The following is a 21,284-nucleotide window of genomic DNA, read 5'->3' as shown; positions in this document are numbered from 1 at the left end:
AGCTTTTAGTGGGTATAAAAGCTGATTTTATTTTGGTGTCAACAGCTAAAAAGGGGGTAGCGCAATCGCCCGTTCTTTTTTTCCATTGTGAGTCCTCTATCTCAAGAAGTAATGCTACGTTCTGGTTGAAATTTGGAATATATGTGAATCCATATGTAAACTGGCTTTGGTTCAATTTTGGTGCCAATCGCGCCAAGAGGTGCTGATTTATTTTTATTATCATTATTTTTTAGCGAATAAAAATAGCTTTATTAATGCAACAATAAGAAAGGTAAATCGTAATAGATTATCGTCTTATCGGAAATATTATCTCAATGATTTAAAATTTTTAACTGTTGCCATCTTATGTTTGCTAACAAATAAAATATTTGTAATTAATTCAAGCAAGGCTTTTAAAATAACTTTCAATTTTCGCTCTTTGCTTTGCTTTTGCAATAATTCAGACATTGGGATGGTCGTCAAGTTTTTGCATGTGTCATTTTGTGTTTGTTGGGAATATTGCTTCCCCGTCAAGCATGGGGAGGGATCAGAAAAAAAAAAGAAAAATATAGAAGAAAGTTTCGTGATGGCCACAACATACTAGTGTAAATATACAATCGAACCAAAAGACCCTTTAATTTTCTACTACGGGCAAAACCATGCGGGTACCACTCGTGTTTAATAAAATCATAATGTTTATTTTTATCAATGCACAAAGACATTTTTTTATTACCTGCAAATTTTCTTTGTTATTCACCAACAAAATAAGAGCGAACATTTTCTGGAACTATTTAAGTCCCGCTGGTCAAAACTTAATAACACTCTTATAGACAAATTTAATTATGAAATTTGACATAACCCCAGAGTCACAGCGGGAAGCAGAGGGTTAAAAAAGCGCAAAGAAGCGAACAGGCACAAAGAGGATAATATCTTTATAGAGCAGTTTTTTTTAACTCTACCTAATAGGACTTAAAAAATGAAGCACTCAAAAGTTTAAAAATAAGTTCGTTTATATTTTGCTGAATTAATTTTTTGTAGCTATACTTAAATTCACGAGTTCTGTATTAATGCCGGATTCATTCCTTTAAACCAATTTTTACTTTCTTCTATATCTAATATATAGAAGAAAGTATTGGATTCGTGCAAATTTTCGAATTTCGAATTTTGACGGATTCGAACGTTTTGAGGTGTGCTGAGTCCATTTCGATCATTTTTGGAAAATGTCTGTCTGTCTGTATGTGTGTGTGTATGTGTGTCACGTCTGTGTGTGACCAGTTTTTTGTGGCCGCTCTACAACAAAAACTACCGCATGAAATCGAACGAAATTTGGTACACATATGTGCCCCTATGTGAACGTGTGCCCATTAGTTTTTGGCGCGAATTCCTCCAAGGGGGGTGGAGCAATGGGACGTTTTTCGAGTTACGCGTGCTTGCTATTCCTCAGGAAGTAACTGGCGGAATCAAACAAAATTTGATCCATATGTTGGTATTAACAGGAACAGGTGCTGATTCAATTTTGGTGTCAATAACTCAAACGGGGGTTGAGCTATAGAACGTTTTTTGTCGTCAATTGTGACTGCTGTATCTCAAGAAATAATGAACGGAATGAAAGAAAAATTTATCGGCAAGTAGCCCTTAGTGGGTATAAGAACTGATTTTATTTTTGTGTCAACAGCTAAAAAGGGGGTAGCGCAATCACCCGTTCTTTTTTTCCATTTTGAGTGCCCTATCTCAAGAAGTAATGCTACGTTCTGGTTGAAATTTGGAATATATGTGAATCCATATGTAAACAGGCTTTGGTTCTATTTTGACGCCGATCGCTCCAAGAGGTGTTGATTTTTTTTTTTTCGAATAAAAATATTTTTATTAATGCAACAATAAGAAAGATAAATCGTAATAGATTGTCGTCTGCGTATTTCTCGTGATTTTAATTGTATGGAAATGATAGGAAATATTATCGCAATGATTTAAAATTTTTAACTGTTGCCATCTTATGTTTGTTAACAAATAAAATATTTGTAATTCATTCAAGCAAGGCTTTTAAAATAACTTTCAATTTTCGCTCTTTGCTTTGCTTTCGCAATAATTCAGACATTGGGATAGTCGTCAAGTTTTTGCATGTGTCATTTTGTTTTTGTTGGGAATATTGCTTCCTCGTCAAGCATGGGGAGGGATCAGAAAAAAAAAAGAAAAATATAGAAGAAAGTTTCGTGATGGCCACAACATACTAGTTGAATTATATATTGTGATACAAATGCTATGATTTATCCGTAATTTATTCCTTCTGAAATATTCTTTTGTGCAAGTAATTTTCTAGCACAATTTTTGTGAAAAACATGCAGACTTGAACTAACATACGTTACGTTGTTTTTCAGCTGAACTCACACAGTTGTTGTTTTCCCTTTTTTTCCTGAAAGTAGTTACTGACTTTGTCTCTTGCATCTGATCTTAATCCGTAGAATGTTTTTCTCTCGTAGTCTTAGCTGTGCCTGCGCATTAGTTCGTGTCGTCTGGGAGATAAGCTTGAATCTGGCAATGACAAATTGTTTCAATGGTGAAAACTATCCTAACAATCTTTCCTTAAAATAAATAAAAAAATAAATAAATAAATAAGAAAACACTATGGCTTACATTGGAATAAAATTTATTTGTCGCCAAATATTGAACAGCAGTTTAATTTTGATTGAAAGAGATCATAATGTAAAACACATTTGGCTATCTTTAGGGAATGAAGTTGTAATCTTTTTTTTTTTTTTGATAAGGATAATCTTTTTGTTCACCATTAGTTTCTAATTAAACGCATACATTATAATTTGTAATACACAAAGCAGCTGAACAAGTAGCGTATTTTGCATAGCCTGATTTTTTTTTTTTTTTAAATGAGGTACTTCATACAGTTTTTTTATTAGTTGGTGTTATGCTGGGGTGTTGACTTACCGCCAGCAGGTCGGACTGTTTGCGTATAGTGGTTAGTACAAGAGTCTCCTGGTTACAGGAGTTAGGAGTATGAGTTAGGCTGCATCAAAAGCGATTAACGTTAGGTCAGAAAAACACTTCTTTATTCTCTCTAGGAGACATTAGACATTACAATAACTTGAACTAGGTGTACACCTTAAAATGAACATGATTGCAAATTATGGTATCATTAGAAATTATTCCGATTAAACAAACATGGTGAAAGTAAAATGCATGCGCCTAGGGGTTAAACAAGGCAAAGAAAATAGACATGTACAAGAAAAAATCAATCTCACCCACAGAGTCCAGATCAAACACTTGTACGACGACGCCGGAGGTATTTTGGAGCATAGCAGCGACCTTAGGTCGCGCGCGGGCCGTAGAATCGACGTCTACGAGCCCTCGCTTGAGTGACACGCGCACTAGATACAGATTCTTCGCCTTATCGGCCACAGATTTCACCTTTACTCGGCGAGGGAGCCGGACATTTCTCCAACAGTGCTAGGATGTTTCCTACCCTTGCTCCGGGGATATTGTAATGTTCATGCGGTGGGAAGTCGTTGCGCCATTTTCACACGTGCTCAGTCGTGCAGGGGCTGCTCGGCTGCGCTGGGGCTGCTCCGCTGTGCCAGGCTCTTTGCTCCGGGAATACGGATAATGGCTCAGGCGGTGGGAAGTCGTTGCGCCATTTTCACACGTGCAGTCGTGCCGGGGCTGCTCTGCTGCGCTGGGGCTGCTCCGCTGTGTCAGGCTCTTTGCTCCGGGAATACGATAATGGCTCAGGCGGTGGGAAGTCGTTGCGCCATTTTCACACGTGATCAGTCGTGCCGGGGCTATGTTTCAGATGTTCAGAGTTGCTCGTTTCTGGCCACCATCTGCTTCCATCGGGCACTATGTGTTTTATTCAAGCCTGCATTTTAATTCCACTTGGGCCGAAGACGGTGATCTTTGGGGTGGAGAGTTGATTTTTCTATTGTTTCATACTTGAGTCATTCTACCAAAGAAAAGCTTCTCTCTTTCTCCGCTTCTTCCAGGCCTCCTTCTTCTCCCGACCGCGTCTCTCCATGGCTACCCGAGCAAGTGGCGGGAAGGAGAAAAAAATGATCTCTCTCCAGATAGGCTGGGAGAAAAACGGGTTTTCATTCGATGCGCTGTATGGTGCTGACATCTAGGTCGGGTGCATGGAGTTAATTGATTTTCAGTATGAGGTATTATTTGAAATTGTGACAAGTTTTGTTGTCACAGTTGGGTCTGATATTTTTTGCAAAAAAAATTCTCTTTTTAGTGGGAGAATAAAATTGCGTTAGAAGTTCAATACTGCCAGTTCCTCGCAGTTTGTCTACTGACAACTTTTCTTTCTTTCATTTTTTTCTTTAAATTTTTCGAAACACAACAAATGTGAGCAGTAAAGGGTGATTATTAAAATAATAAAAATATCACGAGAAGATATTTAAACGAACGCCACGTTACAGCTCAGCGTCTCAGACTGCTGTGACGTAAAATGCGAATGCACGCGCACTACAGAACGTGTGACGTATGGGCAACTGGGTAAGGGGGAAAAGGCTAAATATAAAAAAATGATTTTTCTTACAGAATAGATTGATTTATTTCACAAAAGTAAAAATTAAATCTTAACAATTTCAAATAAATAAGCTTTTTTCTTGCAAATATTTCTTACAAATTGAAATGTAACTTCGCCCAGAAGGAAGAAGTGTGCGTTACCTATTCGTCCCGATTTTTTGAGGTCATCTTTTTTTAAATGTTGATGTCCTAAAATATAGCCCAATTTTCAAATAAATAAATAAATAAAAAAAAATAAAATGAATAAAAATAAAACTTAAACAAATAACAAAAAAGAAACCTATTTAGGACGCTACCCCTCACTCCCCCCCCCCCCCCCACCTCTTTCGATCCCTGACTTAGTTGGTGCTCCAGCTATTAACCTGAGACGTCAGAGAAGTCTGAGACGGTGAAATTAGACGTGACGTTCATTTAGTGGCTTTCCATAAATGTATCACACCTTTTTCAAACAGTTTTGACCCTCCCTCTCCCTTTATCACAAAGTGTCACCCTTCATTTGATCCCCTCCAATTCCCTTGTCACATGATGTCACGTTTTTGTTTTCATAAACATATTCTTATTAAAAATTTGCGTGATGTAACACTTCTGGTTATTCTCTCTAATGCATGACATCATTTTGTGGATGACCCCTTTTGAACTAAGGATACGCTATACGATTCGATGCATCAGTATCGGAGCGCGTATTTGAGTGGTTGTCTTTTCTGGCGAGTTGTCGCGTTTGGGTAATGTTCACTCTAAGGAATCATTAGCGGCACACACCTTCACACACATGAATTGTTTATCAAATAAAATATTATTTTCGGCAAATTTGGCGAAATCCGAAACTTTGCTGTGGTAACCCTAGCAGCGCAACAATGTAAAATCCGATCCAAAATGGCTAAACCTAAACTGATGCGTCTATGAACAGAGCAACCAGCCTTAAAGTAGCACAATCTATTATATTACTTCCTACAGAGTATATGCGATATAATGTTTGTCTATTAGATTAAGTGCTTCATATATTTTCAATATACAGGCATCAACGTACCTCGCAGTCGCTTTTTGCCTGTAAAGAAGACTTCGGATTTGCTGCTGGTGATGAGCAACATCTACAACATGAGGAACGGTAGTTTGGCGATGAGTCCGCTGAGGCTGTTTCCAACAACTCCTCTGGTCAAGCTGGGAGACAAACACTTCCTGAAAGTAAGTTGGCTTGATTTTGGTGACAATTTCAATGATGCAGCAATTTGGCGATAAACATCAAATAAGGTTACTTGGCAAACTGTTCCATTGGTTACCTAAAGCAACCTTTTTATTACAGCTGAAAAGTTTCGTAACATTTCCAATAGTGTTAAGGAAATTTTTAACGTAAATTTCCCAATGCATTAAACGATTGTTAACTATAAATGCTTTCTTCTGCGATTATATGAGCAAAACAACATTAACGCACTAAATTAAATTTGTATATTAAGGTGGGTACTTAAATCTTTTTGACCTTATTCCATTGACAATTCTTTTAGAAACGTTGTTCTTATTCCAAGAATTACCTCTCTTTAATCAAGAATTTTAGGGACTCCTGTCGGTATTTTTATGGAAATTATTTGGTTACTTAATTGATGAAAATTTAAGCTTTATTTACCGTATTGCCATTAATTTATACGATTTAACGAATTCACCGGGACCGAAACTTTTATACGTTAAATGGGGGTTATTCGTAATATCAGGGTGTGAAATTAAAAAAAAAAAGCACTTACCTTATCTAAAACCCCTAATAAGCAACTGTGCAAAATACACGTAATTAGAAAGTTCACACTTGTTATTCAGCATTCCACGACTTATTACACGCTAGTTAATTTGAAAATTTAAACTACAGAGTAATAGATATTTGGATAATTTCCTTAATACTTCACTCGAAATAGTTCTCTTTTTTTTCGGCTGTTAAAAAAATTCGTTATTTCGGGGTTTATTATTCGGTAAATAGAGATTTTTGCTTTCATTTTATTCGGGGAAAAAGAAAAGTTCGCTAAATCGCGAAATTCGTTATATAGGGTTTCGTTAAATCGGGATCTGACTGTAATTTGCAAACCAGCTGGTTGACGTAGGCAGTGAATTGACAATTAAAATAGTCATAATATTCATTCAACTTTTCTTCAAATAGGTTCGTGATTTCTTATCGAGGTTCGATACCATTCCAGACATGTTAGAACTGGATCACTTAACCGTTTCAGGGGACGTTACCTTCGGCCGTGGAGTTTCTTTAAAAGTAAGTGTTTCATTTTATTTGTACGAAAGTTTTCACTTTTTTTTCACTTGCAACATCTGGTGCATGGTCTCACCATGTCTATCTACGCAGGGCAGATCTCAGATAGCCATGGTCTGACTCATCAGATGGAAGAGGATTTTTTGTCTAGTCAAGTTAATACCTGAATAGGGTCTTGTAAATTAAAAACTTTGTCTCTTAAGTAAGGAACCTGAGATTTAAAAAAACTTCTTAACCCAAATATTGCCCTACATTTTTAATTTGTAGAAATGTACACTGGCCTGTCATAACTTATACTTCTGAAAATTTGACTTTACCAAAAACAGGAGGACAGCACGATTGCAGTTTTTGAAAGGAAGATTCTGCGACTTATACTTGGTGGTATGAATGAAAATGGTAATTGGAGAAGATTCAATTTTGAACTGTGTAGTGCATATGAACACCCTAACATTATTAAATACAGTGTGTCCTGAAATAGACTGACTATTTTCAATTTGTAACCGAAAAAACGGTTAATGACACAAAAAAAAAAAAAAAAAAAAAAAAACTGCAGAAAATTCATGTGATGGGCGGCAAATTTTTCCTCCCAGAGTTGCAAATTTTAGTTCAGAAATTTGTCAATAGATGGCGCAGCAGATTGTAAACCAGTAAATAAAAGAAAGATACTAAATTTCATCTTTCTAAAAATGTTTTTAATGAACAAAACTACATAACAATTTTTTAAAAATGCTACCGTCAGCTGCAATCACATGTCGCAATCGGAAAAAAAATCGGTGAATTTCAATGCTTCCTTTTTAACTTCTGGGCATAATATCTGAAGCGCCATCTGTTGAAAAAATTCTGAACATAAATTTGGACCTCATGGGGTAAAAAATTTACTGAACATCACTTGAATATTCTTCAAGACCTTTCTTTCTTATCATTAACCGTTAATCTCATCATTAACCCACGTGAACGAATGCATGTGAACAGCACAATAAAAACGTTATTGCTTTTTAGATCAAAATACCGCGGTTGAGACGGGCTGATTCGATAGAATATGATTTTCTCGCAACCATTTAAAAGGAACTGGAAATCAAAGATTAATCAGAAGTCATTATGGAAAAATCTTCGAACCATGGTTTAGGTCCATAACTGACATGTTTAGTCAGTTATGATGATGATGAGAGTTAAAGCCATTTACTTTCTACTAACATTAAATATTGCGATGGTCAGAGCTAAGTTGTTCATTATTTTTTTGTTTTTTGAAGACAATCACGAGTTGGACTTGTTTCCGCTTCGGAATAAGACTAAGAAATTAAATCTCCAACGAGACAATAAAATTTTTGGAATTTAAAAATTACATTTTGTTGTACAGTGTGTCCATAGTTAAACGACTGTACAGTAAAAACTGTGAAGTTGACCACCTGTCCAAGTTGACCGTTTTTATCAGGCACGGAATTAGCCATTACCATATAAATCAACCTCTGTAAGTTGACCATTAAAGTAGTGCACCGCAAGTGGTCAACTTACACAGGTTTCACTGTACTTTAAAATTGTGCGAAACTATTGCTCAGAAATTTACGAAATTTTGTGTAGAACATAGTGAAAGAATGAGAATTCGTTCGCGCAAATAAGAAAATAGCTTAAAATTTTGTCACCAGAAGGCGTTTCTTTTTGAAAATTTCTATACATTTACGATGGTTTTAAAACAATTCTTTCATCAGAACTTGTTCAACTTGGCGACTGTCATTTTCATCTACCTTCTATAATCGTGAGATAGCATATTCTGTAGTTCACCGCTGTATACTCTGGAAAAAGCTACGAACATGTCTTGATATTTCTGTATTTAAGATCAGTTAAAGTTCTAAGATCATCGCGTTTCACGGAAGGGCAAGTCGGCCGTTCTGTTATACGAGATTTTAAAGGTTTGAGGTGATTTTTGAAAGCATGAAAAAATCAGCTATAAATACGGCATCCTGCTCTGAAAGGCCATTAATAACCCGACAAACTAAAATGTGTGACTGAAATCATGAACTCATTATTTTAAGCATTAAGCTACCACTTTTAAGAAAGGGCTAAGACTGAACTACATGCAACTAATACCAGACTGTCCGGCTATTATACCCTGAGACTGCACTCTCGTTCTTATTAGAACTCCTCTGTCAGGAATAGTGAATAACCAAGCTGCAGGCAGGTGTCATCTCATTGAAGCTGAGAGCGCCAACAAACTGGTAGCTAAAGTACATTACGCTCACCAGCGAGAGTCATGTAAGCAGTAAGTTACCGTCCGTAAGCCAGGGCGAAAGGCAGAAGAACGACGTTCAATATATTGTCTGTTGAATGTTTTTGAGGAACACAAAGTAGACAGTTCAAAAATGACTGTTCTAGAGATTGCAATCTGCAGGAAACTATAGTGACCAACTTCTTTGCCGATATTCAAAGTATCAACAAATTTGCAGCCGCTCTACTATCTTGACGCGACCCCCTTCAACTTATTCTCGCTACCCTACTTGAAAATTAACATGAAAAAACATCATTTTGAGATATTTCACAGAGTCAAAGAAACTCTAAAGTACATAATTAAAAAGCCAACCGTGGATCCTTCAATGACCGGCTTGCTCGCTGGAAGCAATCTATAAACTCTTTCGACTCATTTACATTACTTTCTGGACAAAACAGCGGTAACTGTGCCAGTATAGTAATTCGTTTTTTCTAGATTCAAAATGGATGCTTCTATTTTATAGCGGCTCTATTAAAAACTACTCTATTGCTAACCTAAAAAACCATTTTATTTACAGGGAACAGTCATCATCATTGCGAATCATGGCGATCGAATCGACATTCCAAATGGTGCGTGTCTGGAGAACAAAATTGTATCCGGCAACCTTCGCATTCTTACTCACTGAAAAGAAATGAAATCAGTAATAAGATTCACATAAACGTATTAATAAGTCGAATGATGAAAGTTATTGGAGTACCCATCATTCAGTTGACATGATATCAAAGTCTTATCTTAATGTTTAGAGTTTATATTTACCATTTTGTGTATGAAATTTGAAAGCAATCTTATACATATAAAATCTGAGTATCTATCTATCTATCTATCTATCTATCTATGTCCAAGCTTCTTCTCCCGAACGACAGTGAACTGACCATCGAACCAGGTATCGATGGATTCGTCATCTTCCCGTCTTCATGTTTGGCTATTTAACATAATCCTCCGATAATAATTAGCGGAGATATCAATTAAAAACTATTAATTATGACTCTTAGATTTCAAAATCAAATCCCTATTTTTCGAAGGCTTTCCTCCATTCAAATTATTATTCAGTGCTTCATCTCAACTTTCCATAACAATGCTTTTATTAAAATGTATAGCGGGTGAAGAAAATCATTGAGATGAGAGATCTGTTGCCATTTTTTTTCTCGAATATAAAGAAATAAAATTAGGCTTTTGTTTTAAGGCTTTTCCTGTAATCAGGGTGTTTAAGTTGTTTACTTTTCGATTATTTTGCCGTAATCTGCAGCAAAATTTTGCTGTTTTTTTTTTTTTTGTTCAAGCCTGTTTGTTAAATACGCGTCACATGACATAACTTTCATTTTCGAGGAGGACCGTGCACGTCGTAAAGTAAATGAGTGATTTACATGCAGTTTATTTTTAGTTTGCATAGTACTGATTTAGAATGTGAGTTTCCCTGTTTTCGTGTGGACAATCTTAGAGAACACTTCCCACTGATATAAATCTTGGTGGGAAGATTTTGATAATGGGGTTATTTCCTTCAGTGAAGAGTACTACTTTTCGTCACTGAAATTGATTAAATAAGCAAAAAATAAAAAAATAAATAAAATAACATGGACCCTGAAAATACCTTTTTTTTCAACTTATTTTTTAATTATTTTTTTATATGCCAGATTTTTCAAACTTTGCGTTGTCTTTATTACGTCACAAATGATGCACTTTGACGCATCTTTCCGTGGCATTCCCACGTTATGATAATCAAGAAGCGAATTAAATATGGCGCTCTACGCTTGCTATCAACCCTATCGTTTCCAAAACACGTGAGTAAAGATGCGAATTAAATGTCACACGGCCACAATGAGGGAGTTCATTTGTAAAACATTACAAGGAGCGGGGAGAGGGGGGGGGGGTGCTTCTAAAAACTTAGTCGGCGCAAAAAAATTCAAATATCTTTGGAATTGAGAAATTCAAGTCATAAATATTCAATTAAAACATCATATTTTGTGTTTTAAGGTAAAATAATAAGGCTTTCCTCCATTCAAATTATTATTGAATGCTCCATCTCAACTTTCCGTAACAACACTTTTATTAAAATTTGTAGCGTGAAGAAAATCACTGAGAAAAAATATCTGTTGCCATTTTTTCCTCGAATATGAACAAATAAAATTTTGAGCTTTGTTTTGAGGCTTTTCCTGAAATCGAAGAATTTAAAATGTTTACTTTTTGGTTATTTTTCCGCAATCTGATTTTTTTTTTGTTCAAGCCTGATTGTTGAACATGCGTCACAACTACTATTATTTTCGAGGTGCACCGTGCTTCATTTCAGCTTTCCGTCGATTGCTAATTTAACGTTTCATATTGTCTTTGTTTCATGAGTGATTTTTTGAGGCTTTTCTCAAGTCAAATAATTAAGTAATTTAAGTAAATTACCGCCCTATAGCACCACCACACTAGAGTCACTCTAGTGTGGTGATGCCTATAGCCAGGGCTTAGGCAGAAATACTCGAAATACATCGCCAGCTCAGACATTCCCAGTCGAGCTGGGAATGTCTGAGCTGGCGGTGTATTTCGAATTAAGTAATGTTTCTTTCGGGAGTATTCGACCTAAAATACTTTAGGGAATCATAACAAATACAATAAATGAAGCATTTAAGTTTTATTTCACGTCGTAAAGTAAATGAGTGATTTACATGCAATTTATTATTAGTTTGCATAGTACTGATTTAGAATGTGAATTTTCCTGTTTTCGTGTAATATAAACAATCTTGGTGTAAATTAATGGTGTAAATCTTCGTGTAAATTAAACAATCACTTCCCACTGATATAAATCTTGGTGAGAAGATTTTGATAATAGGATTGTTTAATTCAAACAAGAGTACTACTTTTAGTCACAGAAATTGATAGAACAAGCAAAAAAAAAAAAAACAAGGACCCAGAAAATAATTTTATTTTCCCAACAGTTATTTTTTAATTATTTTTTTAAAATATCCGATTTTTCAAACAAGCCGTGGTCTTTATACGTCACAAATGATGTACTTTGGCGCATCTTTCTATCGGCTTTCATTTTTTAGGTAGCCCGTGCAACGCCGGGCACGCAGCTAGTAAACACATATTTTTTGTTATGTCTAGTAATCAATTATTGTTGATCATCTTCCAAAATATCTGATTAAGTCGGACAACACCTAAAAAATTAATGACGTGTTTACACCGGAAACGCATGAAAGCCGAGAATAGGGATTTCTGATCTGACCCGTTCCCATTGCAACGTCATTGGGAAGAGATAAAATGGAGAGTGACGACTTTCACTCCATTTTAAAGCATATCATTTGAAGAAATCAGGTTTCTTTCGCTTGTTTCTCTTTAAACGAGTCAACCATTCGTCGTTGTCGAGGCACGTGACTTGGGGTTTTTGGGTCAGCTTTTGCTAAGCCAAAGATTGGACTTGCTTCCTTCATTTTGATTCCTTCTCTAAGGGTATAGTACTGATTTCCAAGACTGGATTCGCACGAGTCACCGCCAGGGGCGCCTCTAACTAGTGGCGGGAATTTCTCAATTTACCGAATGAAGCACCGGATTTTACCAGATGATAAAATATAAATATGCATACGTACCTACATTGATTTAACTAAAAAAAAAAAAACCTACAGCAACCATTATGAATTTAAAAAAAAAAAAACAGTATTCTGGTGCTGCGGGGGGGGGGGGGGGGGGGGGGAGAGGTATCAAAATTTGTTGTCAGATAAATTTGCCGAATAAGGAATTTTTTTGGGAGCTCACAGTGACTTCCCGTCACCTTCCATCGGGGCACTCTTGAGTGTAATTGTTATATATTGATTTTGAATAAGTTATGTACTTAAGGAATTTTTTTTTCAGTTCTAAAACAATAGATACAGTGATATTAAAATGCGAATATTACAGTTCGAAAGATAGAAAGTACGTACCAGAGTTACCCTGAATGTCCGTAGAAATCCTATTCTTTTCATAAGACAGATTTGGGGGACTGATTTAACCTTTTAATTTTTTTAGTATATTACCTGTGTATTTTTAAAAAATATTTATCTAGGGGACTCCACCCCCTGCTCGTTGGCGCTCACCAACCACCAAAGATTGCTTCGCAATCTTTTTTGGTTCGCAAATATTTGAAGTTCTTGTTCAGAAGAAACAAATTAGAATGCACGATACGATTAGGACAAAATTAAAATTACGCTCCCCTTCCTGTGGAAAGTAGAGTTTGAGTAAAAAGCTCATTAAATTTGAGAAAATACTTAAAGTCCCTCTCCACGCCGAAAACAAAAAGAACTGGATGAAAATACTATTATAGCAAAGTTATTTCGAAAGAAAAAAAAAGTACCTCAAAGAGCATCCCTCCTTTAGAGTCCAAACTAACTTGTACCAAATTTCACAACTTAATGGCATCTTGTACATAGCAAAACGACCGTTTTGTAAATTTGAAAAGTCGCTTTCAAATTCGTAATCTCTAGTAATATTGCACTCTTTATAAAAGCCTTTAATTACTACGGGGGCGCCACTGCCACTTCATCTTTCGAGTTGAGATGCGACACACCATTTGCAAATTTCGTGACACTTTTTTTTCACTTGCCTTTATATTTTCAATTACGTCGTGTAATTTTGCTTCTTGTGGTTTAGTACAATGTTTTCGAGTTTTTTTCTCAAAATAATGTCACAGTCAAGGACAGATACAAGGGAGGGGTGATCGCCCCCTCCTTGACCCGAGATATGCAAGGAATTTCACTCGGCATCTTTTCGATAGTGAGGTTTCAGAAACGTAGTTTAAGGCGGTTTTCAATAATGTCACCAAAATCTCCTTCGGAATTTTCAGAATTTTTGCCTTGAAAACGCAGCTGTAGCACATCTCTTAACACTTAAGTGATAGGGATAGGAAGTTTTTCGGTGTTTCAAAAACTCAAATTTAAGCGACCTTAGGTAACCCCAATTGGATGGAGTTCGAAAGCTCTCCCCTGAACAGTTTTTCAAATTAAAGTACAAAATAGTAAAAGAAAAAATAAAACGAAATTGCAGGACACCTTTGATGAAGTTAATGTAAAAGATCGCGATCAGTAAAATCCTCCAAAGTTTTTTAGAATTGGAAATTCCAAAATAAATAAATAAATAAATAAAATAAAATAAATAAAAAATTTAGATGATCTTTCATGATGTTAGGGGGCGAAGGTTTGGAATTCATAAAAGGGTAGGTATCAAAAATCAATCGCCACCTCCTTAAACATTTTCTGGATCCGTCCTTGGTCACATGTATGTGCGTATGTGTGTATGTGAGTACGTATGTCGCATAACTCAAGAACGGAATGTCCTAGAAAGTTGAAATTTGGTACTTAGACTCCTAGTGGAGTCTAGTTGTGTACCTCCCTTTTTGGTTGCATTCGGATACTCTAAAGGGAGTCTTTTGACCCTTTTTGAGGCGGAATCATTGTTAATTTCGATGTAAACTCAAGTGGTGTTATAATTTGGCGCACACTTGGCGATATATCGCCAGTCTTTTGGACGTAAAGTTTTTTAGATAACTTGGCGACAAATTTGGCAATTAAAAAATTTTTTTTTTTAAATCTGGTTTCAATTTGGCCACTGTTGGTGATATTTAGAGAGTAAACTATTGAATCACATTAAAACTGCCAATAATAAGAAAATGACATAAAATTGGAATAAAAGGAAGTCATGTGATACACACATCAGCTCGTTTTATGGATTTAGTCGATTTGGCAAGTGAGGCATCCACATAATAAACCTATGTTCATACCATAAATGCAATTTTTCTCAAAGAATGAAACAGTGAATTAATACCAAACAAATTATATCAAAAGTTTTATAATATAATTCCCAGAAACTCCTTTTATTTTGAAGTGCATGCTTCCATTTGAATGATAAATGCTTTAAATTTGCTTTCACGCGCCATGAACTTTACGCTAGTAAATATTTATCTTTCTTCCAAAACTTAAAATGCCGTTATTTCCAATACGTTTCACTTCGTTCGTCATTAACATTTCAAATGTGCCAAGTTCCATGGAAATTTCGTCAAAGACGCTCAGCTTGGCGTGTTTGTGCTTATTCGACCTTTGGAAGTCCATTTGGAACTCCGATTTGTATACGAAATGCTATCTTTATACTTCAATCGAATTTAAATCGCTTTCGATTTATTATGGTTGGACGATTAGAATATCGAAAGACGATTCTATTAAGTATATTATGTTAAAATTTCATTTTTAACATATTCCTGTACATAGAATCGTTTGAAGAAAGGTTTAACTATTGTTTAAGATATGACGGGTGAAAATTGCTTCTACATTTGAATGAAGCAATGGCCTGTTTGGTGATATTTTGATAATTGGCATTTTAACCCCAGTGGATTAACCCTAAACTCCAGCGAAGGCGCCCATATAGGGGGGGGGGGAGTGGGGGCTCAAACCTCCCCTTAGAAATGCGAACTTCCTTGCTTTTAGTGCTTTTTTCTTTGCTAAAATGTATAGAAATTTCTTTTCGAGCCATTAATGAATAAGCTATTAAAAATGTCACACTTTAATATCTCTAATCTGTACTGAAATCGGTTTCCATGGGAAAAATATTCTGCTAACCATAAAGAAAATTTTTGATCACCTACCCTTAGAATTTTTCATATGGACGGCCTTGAACTCCAGTAGATAACGTTCATTGTTGACCCCTTGTTTGTTTCTTCATTCCCCTGAAAGGACACAGTCTTACCAGTAAAACAGTTAAGTGACCGGATCGAGTTCAGCCTTGTCACAATAAAGCCTTTCCCTGCATGTTAAACATTACCAAAACATATTATCATGCTGTGGCGCGAGTTTAATTGTTGAAACACGCACGTTACTCGATCATCGGCTACATAATTGCTTTTCATACATAATGGCTACATAATTGCTTTTCGGCCGCTAGAGGGCGCCTGTGATGCAGGGAGTGTTTTTTGCTGCTAATTTGATAAGTGTTTTTTTACTATAATTTTTCATTATTACTGTCTAGTTTTAGGTTTTTTTACTTCACTTTATCATGTAATTTAGTTTTATTGTGTTTTGGGGGCTCATTTTTGCTGTTATTGTATTCTTGAAGTGTTTTTGCATTTTTTGGAGCTAAGCCTAACATGTGGTGATCTCCTGGTTTTTGATCTTGTGTGCTTTATTGGGTGTAGCAACTCTGTTTATTTACTGCTGTTTTTTAGTATTTATTCTGTGTTTTTTTGCATTTTTATCTTACTGTTTTGCCTTTTGGAACATATTCACTGAGTAGAAATGGGTGTTATATGCATTATGAAAGAGGTAAAGAGTGGGAAGGGGGACAGGTGGATCTCTTGTGATTTATGTCATATGTTCTGCCTGTATAAGGGGGAAAATGAGTCTGTTTTTGAAGAGGATTATATTTGCACTAAATGTGCTGAACTCTCAGACTTAAGACTTAAGATGCTAGTTTTGGAAGCCCAGTTAGCATTAGGGTGTAAGCCAGTTGTAGAGGGTATAAATGTTCCAGAGATTCAGGGGGAAGTTTCAAATGAGGAGTTAGATTGGGAAACTAAGGGTGTAATTTTGGGGGACTCTATGGTAAGGGAGGTGGGTAACACAGTTGGGAGAGTAAAGCGTAAGGTGGCTAGGTGTTGTTTACCAGGGGCTCGGGTAAAAGACGTTAATATGGTTGCTGAAAAGAAGGGAGTATTGAATAAGGAGGACATGGTTACTTTGTGGGTGGGAACAAATGATGTAGGCCACAGTAAAAATGAGGAGTTTTCTAGGGAATGGGAATCCCTGTTGGATAAAGCAACCAGCTTTTCGACGAATGTCCAAGTGGTTGGTTTGCTTCCCAGGTATGGAGTGCATAGGAGCTGGCTAAATCAACGTGCTAGGTGTATGAACTTGCTACTGAAGTCAATTTGCGAAAAGCGCAGTATCAGGTTCATTGATGTATGGAGTCACTGTAAACGGGATTGGATTGCTAGGGATGGCCTGCATCTGAGCTCTACAGGGGTCAAAATGGTTAGTGGATTGATTTTAAGGGCTTTGGAGTCAAAAAACTAAGTTGGAATGGGGGGCATGGTTCAAGCACCAGGTATCGAGAGAATGTAATGTTTTTGGGTATTGCTAGAAATGGAAATAAAGTGACAAACAAGAGTAGTAATGTTAACAATTGTAATTTAGGAAATTTCAGGGTGTTAAATAAAAGCAACTTAGGCATGCTTAAAGTTTTCTATACCAATGCTCGCAGTATTAGGAACAAGATGGATGAATTGAAAAGCATAGTTATGGATGAGAAGTTGGATGTTATCGGAATTACAGAGACATGGGCTACCGAATCTGATGCAGAGTTATTACATATTGCTGGGTATAATTTGTTCAGACAGGATAGAGTAGGTAAAAGAGGTGGTGGGGTTTTATTTTATGTTAGAGACAATTTTATTTGCAATGAATTGGTCATAAATGATAAGCCTACTGATATTGATATGGTTTGGCTGGAGTTGATGAGCAGTAAGGGCATAAAGCTACGCTTTGGAAACATTTATAGGCCACCTAATTCAAACCAGGGACAAGATGAACAGATGTACCGTATTATTAGTGACATGTCTAGTAAGGGATCCGTTATCATAATGGGGGATTTCAATTTTCCGGGTATTGATTGGAATAATTTTTATCCTGGTAATGGCAAAGAAGAGGAATTTTTAAAAGTAATTGGTGACTGTTTCTTAGATCAAGTTGTAACTCAGGGAACTCGAGAGGAGGCCATTTTGGATCTAGTTTTTTGTGACATAGGTAGTTTTGTTCAGGGGTTGAGTGTAGGGGAGCATATTGGAGATAGTGATCATAACAGCATTAGGTTCCGGGTTAAATTTGAAGTGTGCAAAGATGATAATTTTAGGTTTGTGCCCAATTTCAGAAACACCGATTTTGTTGCACTTAGGCAGAGCTTGAAAGAGGTTTTTTCATCAAGGTTGGAAAATAGCGACGTAGATCAGCAGTGGACGGAATTTAAGGATAAACTTGCTAAAACCGTTAGGGACTATGTTCCATTTAGGAGAAAAGGTGTTAGTACCAAAATTTGGCCCATGTGGTTCTCCAGGGAGACTAAAGAAGCTCTTAATTATAAGCAAGCCACTTTTCGTAAGTTTAAAGAAACTGGTCAGAGTGCGGAGAGGCTCCAGTATGGTAAGGCAAGGCGAAATTTTAAGTATTTGGTACGGATTCAGAAAAGGGAATTGGAGCAAAGGCTGGCAGATGACATTGATGGGAACCCTAAGAGGTTTTTTGCTTACGCTAATTCCGGGAAAGCTCGAAACAGTCAAATTGGGCCTTTGGTTGATGAGCATGGAAATTTAATCCAAAACGATAGGGATATTGCAAATGTTCTAAATAACTTTTTTTCCAGTGTGTTTAACGATAACTGTATCTCAACAGTTGACACTAACAAGACACAAGCTATTATACAGCTTGAGGATTTTGTATTTTCCAGGGAGGAGGTTTTATTTCATTTGAAAAAGATTAAAGCAACTAAAGCTCCGGGACCAGATAATATTTATCCAAAAATTTTAGTTGAGTGTGCAGAGGAATTAGTGGATGTTATTTTGAATATTTTCAATGCTTCTTATAACTCGGGGACGGTGCCAGAGGACTGGAAGCTGGCTAACATAACGCCACTCTTCAAGAAGGGGTCTAAAGGTATTGCTGGGAATTATAGACCTGTAAGTTTGACTTCGGTGATTTGTAAGATTTTCGAAACTTTGATCAAAATTAAGATCATGATGTTCTTAGAGACTAATAGTCTGTTGACTAGTTTGCAGTATGGTTTCAGGAAAGGTAAATCCTGTACTACTAATTTATTGCATTTCTACGACAAGGTTACCTCAGCTTTAGATAACAAAAAATGTGTGGATGTTGTTTATATTGATTTTCAAAAAGCTTTTGATAAGGTACCGCATGTTGCTCTTCTCAGCAAGTTAGCTGACATTGGAATAGGAGGAAAAACTTTACTTTGGGTTAGAAATTGGCTTACTGGTAGGAAGCAAAGAGTAGTTGTGAGAGGAAATTATTCTAATTGGAGTGATGTTTTAAGTGGGGTTCCTCAGGGATCAGTTTTAGGGCCTCTTTTGTTTATTATATTTATGAATGACATCAATGAAAATATTTCTGGAAGCATGAATTGTTTTGCTGACGATGTAAAAGTTATGGGGATTGTCGAAAATGAAGAACAAGTAAAACAGCTGCAAGAGGATTTAGATCATATTACTAAGTGGGCAGATAAATGGGGTATGGCAGTTAATGTAGGGAAATGTCAAGTGCTACACTTAGGTCTTGGAAATAAGCGTATGAGATATCGTTTACAGGGTTCAGTCATAAATCAGGCAGATAATGTTATGGATCTGGGTGTCTTTATAAATCAGGACTTCAAGTTTAGTCAACAGTGCAGTATTGCTAGTAACAAAGCCAACAAAATGCTTGGGTTCATCAATAGATCTATTTCAAACAAATCTAAGAAAGTTCTTCTGCCTTTATATAGGAGTTTAGTAAGACCTCATTTGGAGTATGCTGTTCAGTTTTGGTCGCCTTATCTGAAGAAAGATATTTTTGTATTGGAAAGGGTTCAAAGAAGGGTAACTAAATTAGTAAGGGGACTCTCAGATTTAGATTATGATACCAGACTTAATAGGCTTAACATGTATAGCCTGGAGCAAAGGAGAGTCAGAGGGGACATGATTCAGTTATTTAAATTTATCAAAATGAAAGATGTAAATGGATTAAATTTTTGCGGGGAAAGCAGGACAAGGGGTCATTGTTTTAAGCTATTTAAATCTCAGGCTAACTTGGAAATCAGGAAAAACTACTACTTTAGCAGGGTCGTGGGCACTTGGAATAGCTTACCGGAAGAGGCGGTAATGAGCAAGGGAGTGGATAGCTTTAAGAGGGCCATTGATCTTCATTGGGGACTAATTAATTGACTAGGACCAGCCTAGCTGGGCCCAGTGCCTGTTGCTGGTCGTCACATTTGTATTTGTATTTGTATTTGTATAATATGGGAGGATATTTTGTAGTATCTTGAATTCAACTTACATAAGAATATTAAGAGTTCTTAAAACAATATGCTGTGACTGAATGTTATTCTATAATCTAAAAATGCCAAGTCGATACTTGACTTTACATACAAATTTTCGGTTTTTATATAAGTTTTGCGGAAATGTGTTTTGTTGGAAATGTGTTTACGTACCCCTTTAAAATCCCGTTATTTTCAAGAAAACTGTTTGCATCTATTGTGATTCAATAAAGTTATACAAATAAATGTGTTTGTGCAATACAGTGAAACTTATGTAAGTTGACCAGTTTCCGTGCGGTATCGTTCTCAACTTTGACAAGTGATCAATTTATTGAGATTGATAATATGATAAAGGGCCGATTCTGTTTCTGACAAAAGTGGTCAGCTTACATGGGTTGTCAACTTTACAGATTTTACTGTATGCAAATCTATTTTTGATTTTTTGAATTTTTTAGCTTGAACTATGTGCGCTCTAGCCTCAAAATATCACGGGCTCTAGAAATTGGAGACGAAAGCTCAGCCCGCGATTTTGACGGGAACGAGCGGGGAGGTGTTAAAAATAGTGATGTTCCGGATTTCCGTATCCGCGGATATCCGAGGGAAAATAAAGATCTGTTTCCGTATCCGTTACTTTTTTGACGGATCTTAAACGGATCATTTCCATTCAAAAAAGTTTTAAATACTTGAATGAAAGACTCTTAAATACCATTTAAATTAGGTTTTATTCTCTATTTGAATTATAAGGTATCATTTCAGAAGCCAATTTGTCCCCCCCCCCCCCGTTGAAAAAGGAAGGGGAAACAAGTTTTAAAAGTGTGTATCAGTGTGTCTTTTTGTGGCATCGTAGCTCCTAAACAGATGAACTGATTTTGATAGTTCATTTTTCGTTCAAAGGTCAGCGCTGCATTTATGCTGAAATAAAATGCGGAAAATTATTTCTAGCCTGTCCAGTAGCAGCTTTACTCTTGCTCCTGTATCCTATATCTACCGAATAAGCTAGAAATAATTTTTTTACATTCCATCTAAGTATTAACGTAGCGCTGGCTCATTAATTCCGACTCTCCCTCAATTTTAACGGAGGATTCTTTAAAGAGTAAATCATAGTCATGATTATATTTTTGCCGCATTTAACATTTTTTAAAGAAACTGCCATTATTCTGACGGGAATACCTTCCGTAACAAATTTTACCCTTGTATAGTTGAATTGGGTAAAAAAAATTGAGATCCGTATCCGTATCCGCGGATCTTGACACT

General features: G+C 36.3%; 1 protein-coding gene across 1 annotated transcript in view; it reads left to right on the top strand.

Annotated features, from left to right (window-relative positions):
- The window catches only part of LOC129233726 (UTP--glucose-1-phosphate uridylyltransferase-like), a 68,508-nt gene extending 58,713 nt beyond the window's left edge, over positions 1–9,795 (top strand). Inside the window, exons 12-14 of the mRNA XM_054867703.1 lie at positions 5,531–5,697; positions 6,653–6,757; positions 9,535–9,795. Coding sequence (XP_054723678.1) covers positions 5,531–5,697; positions 6,653–6,757; positions 9,535–9,642 — 380 coding nt within the window. The 3' untranslated portion in view covers positions 9,643–9,795. The remainder of the gene's footprint in view (positions 1–5,530; positions 5,698–6,652; positions 6,758–9,534) is intronic.
- Positions 9,796–21,284: the final 11,489 nt, after the last annotated feature.

The sequence above is a fragment of the Uloborus diversus genome, unplaced genomic scaffold, assembly GCF_026930045.1.
Source record: "Uloborus diversus isolate 005 unplaced genomic scaffold, Udiv.v.3.1 scaffold_662, whole genome shotgun sequence".
Classification (NCBI taxonomy): Eukaryota; Metazoa; Arthropoda; class Arachnida; order Araneae; family Uloboridae; genus Uloborus; species Uloborus diversus.
The sequence above is the reverse complement of the archived record's forward strand: the minus strand, read 5'-3'. Positions and strand labels throughout refer to the sequence as shown.